This window comes from Labrus bergylta, chromosome 14 (genome assembly GCF_963930695.1).
Source record: "Labrus bergylta chromosome 14, fLabBer1.1, whole genome shotgun sequence".
Lineage (NCBI taxonomy): Eukaryota > Metazoa > Chordata > Actinopteri > Labriformes > Labridae > Labrus > Labrus bergylta.
Genome location: NC_089208.1, coordinates 6,818,324 through 6,828,791, shown reverse-complemented (window position 1 = coordinate 6,828,791; position 10,468 = coordinate 6,818,324). Strand labels below are relative to the sequence as shown.

At 40.2% G+C, this 10,468-nt stretch overlaps 1 protein-coding gene across 3 annotated transcripts in view; it reads right to left on the bottom strand.

Moving 5' to 3' along the window:
- Positions 1-7,420: 7,420 nt before the first annotated feature.
- Positions 7,421-10,468, bottom strand: part of sipa1 (signal-induced proliferation-associated 1) — a 37,338-nt gene continuing 34,290 nt past the window's right edge. For 2 of the 3 annotated variants that reach the window (XM_020646189.3, XM_020646190.3), the window contains exon 16: positions 7,421-10,368. In XM_020646189.3, the coding sequence (XP_020501845.2) occupies positions 10,225-10,368 (144 nt within the window). In that variant the 3' untranslated portion in view covers positions 7,421-10,224. Of the gene's footprint in view, position 10,468 lies in introns of all 3 variants that reach the window. The other variant, XM_020646191.3, reaches the window with a different exon arrangement.

Genomic DNA, 10,468 nt, shown 5'->3' with positions numbered 1-10,468 from the left:
TCATTAGTGTCACTCCTTGCTGATTTAAGTCAGAGTATTCACATTTTCCCAAAGTTTAGTTTTAACAGGCGAGTTGTGTGATTAGGGTTAGGGATACGAACACTAAAACAAGAGTCGATCAACTTTTCATAACAGTAAATAGTTCTGCTGTGGATTGTTCTGTCCTAAAGGATCTTTACAGTTTATAAGTTGTGCTTTAGTTAGAAGAAAATTAGTTCCATCTCTGCTGCAATGTATCTGGCTCCAAAGGCAACCCAGTCTCGTGTCAAAATGTGTAATACCTACGTTGGTCCACAGTGCAAAACGTAGTAGTTTCACAATAAAGGCTCTAAAATTGTGACATGCCTACATTTCCTTTTGCCTATTCTTTTGTATAGGCATACCTCAGGTCACGTGACTGCCCAGTTTTCCCCTGGCGAAAAAAAAACATGGCGGACATCCCTTCTATTTTCGGCAGAAAATGCAATATTTTAAGATAGTTTGAGGCTTAAAGGTCCCAAATTATGATTTTTCTGGTTTTCTATGTCCTTTAGTGTGTTTTCAAAGTGTCCTGTGCATGTTTAGGCACATCTATGTGCAAACATTCAAAGTCCGGGAAACGCGGCTTCTCCTACCTCCTCCTGTTAGCTGTAGCATTAGCAGCATGTAACGTTCGGTTCTAGCCCCCCTTGATTAAAATTTGTCAGACCGACGTCATTGTCAGTGTGAGATCACTGATCTAAACCCGTTGGCTCGTTGTGGCAAGCCCTGCAGCTCATGTTGAAACTTCCAAGACGAGTGCTGAGCAACTGACCAATAACGACAGAGCGGATCGGCAGACCAATCAGAGCAGACTTGGCCCACGTGGGGTCTAACAGTGTGGGCTCAACAGAGCGTAGCTGACGGACTCAGAGCGTAGAGGGCGCAAGGAGTAAATACACCCTGAAAGATCTAACAAAGAGGTCGCTCACAAGTGACGATTATCAATACCTCATTATTTGATGTCAGTGTCATGCGCCCGTTTGTAGTTCTTATCGCCGGCCGTTTACTTTATTGATTGCATTTTCTGGTATTAATCTAATCCGTCAGGATTATTTTGTTAAATATTGTCTTTATGTATCAAGGATTGTTACATTTTATAGTTTATAATGTTGCTAATATGCATCGATCTGTTCCAATCGTTTTATTAAATTTGGTTGTAATGAAAGACATCCATAAAAATGTAACAGAAATCATTTTTTTTTGCATAGGAGCTTAGTTTGATGTGTAGGGTCTGATGTAACCCGTTTTAAGAGCCGCAAACCGAACGTCCACTTCCTTCCGGTTCATTGTTGATAGCGTCCATAGCTACCACCATGGCAACAGTAGAAAACGTAACAGTCCAACGTTTTTCAAGCGAGACCTGAAAGAATCTAAAGATCATAAACATAAACCGAACAAAGATTATGAAGATACAATGTACATTTTTTCGCCAGAAAGGTTATCAAAACGACACATACGCCTCAAACTATCTTAAAATATTGCATTTTCCACTGAAAATAGAATGGATGTCCGCCATGTTTTTTTTTTCGCCAGGGGAAAACTGGGCAGTCACATGACCTGAGGTATGCCTATACAAAAGAATAGGCAAAAGGAAACGTAGGCATGTCACAATTTTAGAGCCTTTATTGCGAAACTACTACGTTTTGCGCTGTGGACCAACGTAGGTATTACACATTTTGACATGAGACTGGGTTGCCAGGCGGTGGAGGCAAAGGATGTCCTCTTGCAATTTGTCATGAGGGTGTTTTGGCTTCATTTTTGTACAACCGAAATAGATGGAGCGTTGTCCGTCTTTAATTTCAGTCAATGACCCTGACACATTGTTTTTAATGGATGAGGGCAAGAAAGTAACAGACATGAATCCAGTTTGATACAGAATAATGCAATGCAATCACTTAACCCCAAAAACATTGATTTAGTTGAGGCTCCAGGAGATTTGAATGTTTCTATGATTATTTCATTTGTGGCCTTTGTGCAGGTGTTGTCTTTCTTGTGTCACTCCCTGCAGCCTGCACACAGCAGGAGAACATTTTGAAGCTTCCCTCCTCCTGTGAGCTCCCACTCACAGAACATGTCCTTTCCTGACACTTTATTTAAAACACAGTGTTACTATTAGAAACATAAACAAGTGTACAGTCTGCCAGCAGGCTGAGATGGTTTGTTTCCAGCACATGTTAACTTAACTCAACACACATAATCTATATGTATTCTGAGAAACTTTGTTTCCATTTTAGTACATCTGTTTAGAAAAAGAGGATAGGAAGCCATATACAAAGAGACAATGTGTTAAACGGGGAATTTTCCCCAGTTATAGTAACCCTACAGCTGTTTTCTCTGTGTATTTTTCCTCTTCCTGATGGATGATCTCATTCTGTGCAGGAATTACAGCCAAGAAACCCTCTAAAAGTGAGGGAACTGCTCTTCTGTCTGTTTAGGGAAACACAGACTACTTGTCACATGGAGACCTTCCAGAAACAGGGTGAAGATTATGAAACACTCTTCACTGCCCTCTGCTAATAATCCGCCCCCCCCCCCCCCCCCCAGTTCTTCAGAAAGTACAAAAGTACACACAACCTTTGGCGTAAAAGTGCATGTTACTGTACAGTTGAAGAAGTCTGGATAATGTCTTCTACTAAAAATAAAGACCTCTGTAACATTTTGCGGTTTCTCCTCTCGTAACTCATTCTTATCTGTGAGTTCTGCATTAGGAAGTATTAGAAAAGTGCTTTTTAGTGCAACTCAAGCTGATCCTTATTTGATCCTTGTCTGTTGCCACAATAACAAATCAATATCTTGTCATGAAATACTACAAGCAGTTTACTCATCAACCAATACTGCACTTGCATCTATAGCTTTTCATTTGTTCATTATTTGTTCCAAATCAAACACTTCACATTTTGTGTCTCTAAATGTTAAAGCTAATAAGACCTTGAAGGTGGGAACTCTTCAGATAACAACAGTAAGCCTGCAGTGTCCTGATTCGTCTCATTCTTTAATGTTTAACTACACGGTTTACGACATGAGGGCCCGACTGCGTAATGAATATATCATTGACTCGCTCGGCTTGTTTTTTATGGCGTACATGACTTATTAACTGGCTGCAAGCTTTGCAAAAAAAAAATTTTGCTATTTCCACAGAAACATGTCGACTATGTGTTTTAGTTTGTTGCTTACAGTAAATGTATTCAACAGAACTTGAATACGTTTTGTTTGTCTTTGTTCAAGTTAAGCTTTTGACTGAGACAAACTGAGATTTCAGCTGTGGATATTTGGATGCATTTCTAAACACTGAGGGACCTCTAGAGTATAATATCTGAGTGTTTGTATCAGCAGATGTTTTATATTGATCAATCAGACTTTTTGCAAGAAAACAGCAGTGACACTGGAGATACACTAACACTTGGCCTCATCCACGTGTTGTGTATAGAGCAACATTGGCCTGGCCATGTAAACGCAATATACAACCCAGAAGTCTAAACACACACACACGCACACACACACACCAGCACTCGGCCTCTGTATTTACAGAACACGGATGAGTCAAACCGGTGTTGAGCCCTTAAGCTGTGTGTGACACACTGCCGCTAGTGAAGCGTCTGTCCTGCACTACAACCCCAAATAAAGACATAGGCTGCTGATTGTTGTCATCAATCCTGCTCCTGGTGTCAGGGCTGTGAAGATGAAGCCTTTTTTTTCTGTGTCTTTGTTTAGGAAAGCCTGGGAGAGAATGGAGTCCTGGAACATGTTTGTATTATGTTGTCGTGCTGTATTATGATCAGTGAACAAGCTTTTAAAAAGAGTATTTGTCTTAAATCACACAGCATCAATCCAGGGAGATGGGGATCCAATCAGAATATCATTTTTAAAACTTTTTTTATTTCACACTTAATCTGTAAAAAAGTGTATGCAACAGGCTGGCTCTTATATGTTGAGTCTGAATCTTAGTAAAAAATGTGTAATGTCTTTTGTGTTTCTCTGACATGATAAAAGTGTTTTTTTAGGTCTATTTTTTTACTTTTATGTCTTCATTAAGATTAAGATACTATTACTTTACTTTACTGATTACTTTATTGATCCCCACAAGGGGAGATTTCTGTTTTTACATGCAACACACACATAGGCTGAAATATACACGTGCACTAATGGAGAGATGTCAGAGTGAGGGCGCTGCCCACAGCAGGCACTCCTGATCTGATGGAGGGGCCTTGGGGAGTGATCTGGTACCTCTCCAGCTACCAGACCAACCTCCGGATTTGGTCCGCATCAGGACTTGAACCGGCAACCCCCCGGTTCCCATCCCTACAGACTGAGCTATTGCCGCCTCATTTGATTGATGACAATGGATAGAGTAAGAAATCAAGAGAGAGATTAGAGATCGACGCGGGAAAGGAGTGGGGGGGTGTCTGACTCTGTCCCCCACTCTGCCCTCTGAAGGACAGGAACCTTGAGACATTTGGCGTGACTTAAACGCAATGCATATGGAATACATATAGTGTTCCTCAACAATAAATATCTCATTATCTAATGAGATATTTTGACTTTGCTCTAGCGCCATCATGAGGTTGACATGTGTGGTTTAAGTACAAACAGTCATCAGTTGGATTTACACAACACAATTTCTAACATGAATGTTTTCAGGATGCTTTTCTTTTTTAATTTTTGGACAATTGTTGCCTTTGTTGGATCGGACAGCTGAAGAGAGACAGGAAGCGTTGGGAGGAGAGAGAGGGGATGACGTGCAGCAAAGGGCCTAGGTTGGATTCAAACCCACGGCCGCTGCAAAGAGGACTGTAGCCTCTGTACATGGGGCGCATGACATAACCACTAGGCTACCGTTTCAGGATGCATTTTTAATGCTTTGGGGATCTCTTATATTTGTATAAAGCAACTTAATCAGAATGAAATACAAAGTGTTTTTGATATATCGGTCTGGCAGAGCCTTTCTGTGTGGAGTCCAGGCACTTCCTCCCACAGTTCAAAGACATACCTGTTAGGTTAGCTGATGACTCTATATTGTCCGTAGGTGTGACTTGTGGTATGTACATGTCAGCCATGTGATTGATAGGCGAGCCAGTCCAGGGTGTCCCACCGCTTCCCGCCCAATGACAGCTGGATGCTCCAGCCCCCCATAACCCTGCATGGGGATAGGCAATGGATTTAATATATGGACATTGGTTTGTGAGCAATTTCTTGCACAATCAATGTCATTCCTGCCACTCTTTGTTTAGTACAAATATATAAGGAGGCTAACATTCTTAACTAGGAAACACATCTGCTTTGCTTTGTTAGTTTTGTTGTCTGGACGCACTGTGTCTTTTATGAAGACATATAAAGCTTAACATGGTGTATGATAGCATAATGATAATCATACTTGAAATACTTGAATAACTTGAAAACATGATGAAGTTTAAAGGGAAGTGTTAGTGTAATTTAATCAGTAAGCTAGTTTTGCTTCCCCATATAGTCAGTGTCAGGACAAATGTGGTTCAACAGCTAATATCACTTTCCTCGAGTTTGTAAAGGATCAGGGATGAAGCTTGTCATTGCTCTGCTTGCTCAGCTAATATAAGTGACAAACAGGATGTTAAACTGTCTCTTTCTTGTATCTGGTCATTTGGTCTGCCGTTCAAAATACTGTCCTTGAGTACTTAAGACCTACGCTTTAATAGTTACAGCTGACAGTGTTTAAGCTTCAATAACTCATTCGAGGTTTAAATAAAGCTTTTCTTCTTTTTAAATTCCTTCAACAGCATAACATGAATTTTCAGACTGATATAACGAGCAGTGTTGAGGTGCTAATTCATTTTAGATCAATAATTCTACATTTTTAACAGACCTACCTAGCAAAGACCATGAAACATCAGATCCAGTCGTGACGCTGTTTGATTGTGAAAAGATGAGTGTTCTTTTAATTCTGGGTTTTCTTGACAGCAGGAGGATTGATTCACACCTGAAACAGAAATACAAATCACTCAGCAGTTCTTTGGCAGTAGCAGCAATGGAATAAATGCAGTCAGCTGAACTTACCTTTGATTTTTCACAAATACAACTAAAGCCTTTCCCTCTCATACTGAAAATATAAATGTATTTTCCATAAATACATGGGATATATAGGTATTACTTTACTAATTACAGCAGATGCCTTGTGTTTTAAGACCTAAGCAGCCATCTGAAGTGAATGTTTTAACCTATTTCTTTTGACTTTATCTCCCTGACGTTTACAGTCTTTTCTTTCCAGCTTGTATGCTGTCTGTAAATGTGATATATAATCTGTTGTACATCATGTTGGACCTTCATACTGTTTCTTCCAGGGGCTGCTTTCACCTCCACCGCCTGTGTTCATCATCTCCTGAGTCCAGTCCAGAAGGTTGGATCGGTCTGCTGCATCTTCTTGACAAAATCCATCCAGCTCTCTCAATAAAGATCCAACTTACTCTTACTCACACATAAGTCCTCTCTATCTTCAAGATACAATAGGGGAGTCGATATGCTTGCTATAGGTGGACATCTCAAGTGCTTTTTAACTGTTGTGTCACAGGAGTGAAGTAGTAAATGTATGGTATCATTTCACAGCTTCCTGCTTTTATCAGAAACTGTACAAAAACAATGTAGTTAAAGTCTGTAGGCCATATTTAAAGTTAAAACAACAGATTTGATAATTAAGTTAATGTGTTGTATTGTAAAACACTTTTAAACTTAAAGTTTAGCTTTCAGCAAATTACAAGAAAATTCTAATATTAGCTTGGAAGTGGCTGAATGCTAATAAAGGCCTAGCTGCTAGTAGACAACAGGAGATCTTATCAACAAAGTTGGTAAACCACAGCTAGGCAACAGCTAACCTTTGTGTTAACCACTTCCTCCTTCCTTTTTATTCTAGAATATCACTTTCAAACTTTATTAGCATTTAGCAAATAAAAAGCTAATGGTAATTATAGCTAGGAAGTTGTGAAATGCCAAGCTGTTAATCCAGATGGACAACAGACATATCTCAAGTTAAAACAAAAGTTGCTCTTTCTGCCATTAGCTTGGAAAGTGTTTTAACGCTAACAAAGCTGTTTGTACAGGTGGTAAACAGGCCATGAGTCAATTTTAAGAAAATAGTTGTTGACCCATTAGCTAGCATCAGACAGCAATTTTAGATGGATGATAATCACAGTTTGATCGTGTGATTAAATGGGAATTCTCTTTAAAGCCAAGAAATAAAGTGGTTAAATGCTGCTGTATAGTAGCTTGTTACCAACTATGCTTTTTTAAGAGTTGTTGTCAATTAGTTTCTTCGCTCAGATTCATAATGATCTGTTGGATATTCTCGATGACTCACAACTGATTTCAGAAGAGTAAAACTTCATTTCAGATCCCTTCTCCCCACGATTCAGCAACAATCAGATTTCTTTTGTACTTGGATTTTCTGAGACAATTTATTCTTAAATATTTAAATACCAAAATAATCATCCCATCAGGGAAGCATACGTCATTCAACACATTCATTTCAACTTAAACTCCATTTCAATGCATCATCAGTCATTTTAAACACCCTTTACCCTTTGAGTTCACTATTAAAAACCATATATTCGTCTCTTTGCTCTTCCGAACAATCAGCGTAGCTCATTGAGCTTCAGTTATTCTTCAGACCAACAACACACGTCTTTCATTATTATTATCTGTCTTTTCTCCTGATGTGTTACTCAATGACTTTTCCTCACACTGTGGACGACGGACCAGATGTTGAGATAGTCTCTTCCACATAAAAACCTCAGTAAGTGCAACCGAAGACAAAGAAATGAGGTCACTACGCTGGGTTAACATACATTACATTTTCAGGTAGGCACAAAGTCAGAGAAATAAGCCTTCACATAAAACCGTACGACCAGTTTGACCATCACTCAGTAAGGCGTACCTAATGGTGTTTAAAGACCTTATTAAATATGTAAGAGCTGTAGCTGAAATAGCTCAATACTAGAATGATAATAGCAAGATTTGCAGATAGTAGTTTGTCATTTCTTGTTGTTGGGTTTTTTTTTCTACAAAGAAACAAAATGTATAACCAAGTACACCTTTCCTTTCTATCCTATTTCACATTTTTCTCTCCACACTTCCCTCCAGTTTAAACAGCTACAAGAAAATCCACATTTGCATGATTAATAAGTTACATTTTTATACATACACACATACAGAAGGGGAGCTTGGAAGTTGCTTGGCACATTCTCATGCTTGACCAACCTCCTACAATCTAGATAGCTATACAAGAGACACAGTTAAAACGGGTCCTCTCACCCCAGCGTCTCCCCCGGTCAGTCATGAGGCTTCAGCATGTACAGGAGATGAAACAGGAGCCTGAATGGCCACGATTTAAACACTTTGTCTGCATAATCATCCTGCAAAAAGGAGGGTGTACACAACCCAATGCACTAAAAGTAACATAGAACAGTTCAGCTGTACATACAGTATCTTCACATACTGATAAGGTTTAGATTCATAATTAAATCTTTATATACTGTATCTTAATATGCTGGTACCAGGTATTCACAGTGACTCTAAAAGAAAAAATTACAAGAGGAAGTTTACACAAGTAAAACAAGAGTCTGAGTGACTGGTGAAAACGTTTGGCATCCCTTCTTTTTTTTTAAAATCAGAGTTTGTGGTTGAGTCAGTTCAGTTTGATTTCTCTGGGATCAGTAGAGCTGCCTGGGCTTTTTCGTTGGCACTGAGGAGAAGCAGTCAGACTCCTCTGAACACACGTTTTTTGTCAGCAGCAGTGGACCAAAAAAAAAAGAAGAAGTGAGGTAAGGTGGTGTGGGGGGGATGAGATCTGATCCACCTTCTTACATTGAGCAAGACATAACCCAGGCATGTAAAGTACAGCATGTGCCCTATCCAGTGCTCATTTCACCTTAAAAGAAAGTGCAAGAACGACACAGAAACACACAGAAACACACATCAGGTATTTTCCTTACTGCTACCACTCATAAGCCATATTGAACGAAATACTCACTGAATCATCCGCCAAACACAAAACATATTTTAAATACAATTTTTCTGTATTTCACTATTACTTCAAGGTGTTGTTTTCAGACACCTAAAGCTATGTCGCCAGCTGAAAGAGAAGCTGCCTTTTGGGGGCATTTAGTGGTTCAGGCCAGCAGGAGGAGATCTTCTACAGTATGGCTGCTACAATAGTGAGGTTAGAAGAAAACAGCTACATGGAAGGAAGCTGAAGCAGCTCTTTCCTGCCATTGTCTGTGTCTTCAGGAGAGGTATAACCCTTTTCAGTATCACTCTAATACTGTGTGATTACATACTTCCAGGAGCAACAAGCATTCTCAGATTTTTTTTTTCTCTCAGAGGGAATTCCCGTTTATGTCCTTTTTTTAAACTTGTGTTTTTAAAATCTTCTCCCTTTTAACTTCAGCATTTCATAAAATACAGTACTTGTGAGAGAAGAAGAGGGCAGAGGATGATGTCCTTACGTAACAGACCTCACTCTGAGGCAACTCAGTCACCATCATTACATCTTTTGAAGTAGAAGGCCGTCTACAGGCCTCGTCACTGTCACGTTCCCTTTTTTTTTGTATTTTGTTACACAGCTCTCCCACATTATCAGCGCCACACTCACACACTGCGACTACACGTCTGGCAGAGAGGATAGCAACACTACTGTTCACATATATTATTGGTGATATATATTTACACTTTTGGTCATTTCAGATAAGACACCACCCAACATGCTATACAGTGTCTCTCAGTCTTAATTGCAACTTTCTTATGCAAGTGCTATTCAGCCCAGCTTGTCAAGTATTTAAGCAAGGTACAGTAAGAGATGCACACACACACAGACACGCACACACACATGCTGCGCACACATCCATCCATTGCACGAATAGAGAAGCACTCTGGCATAGCAAACCAACCCAACAGCCTCAGAGCTGCACACTGGTCAGTCTGTGAAGGTCATGGGATGTTGAAATTGTCCTTTTTTTTGTTGTTGTCTTTTTTATGAGTTGATTTGCATACTTTCTCACCAGCAGGCAGGTCCAGGATTCAGGATTGAGACTGTGATCACACACATTGAGGAGGATACGTGTGCGTTTGTCTAGATTTTGCAAATATGTAAGAGAAAAAATGAGTATACCGAACGCACAATCGTGTTGTGCGAGTTTGCATCTCTCTGCTGATTTGTGTGTTATTGTGCATGCAGCGTCGGCTCTAACAGGGCTTGTTGACGTTGCACAGCAGCTCGGTGACTTTGATGAGGCGAGCCACCGTGCTCTGAGACTCCTCCTGCAGCCGCTGGTTGTTCTGCCGGAGGCTCTGCACCTCGGCCTGCAGCACCGCCTTGTCCTCTTTCTCCTGAAAGACATCGGCACACAACAAAACAAAAGCCGTCGCTCAGATCGCTGTGGCAGGAACGGGAGGGGAGCGACAGGTACAGCGGTGGCTTTAAGGTAAC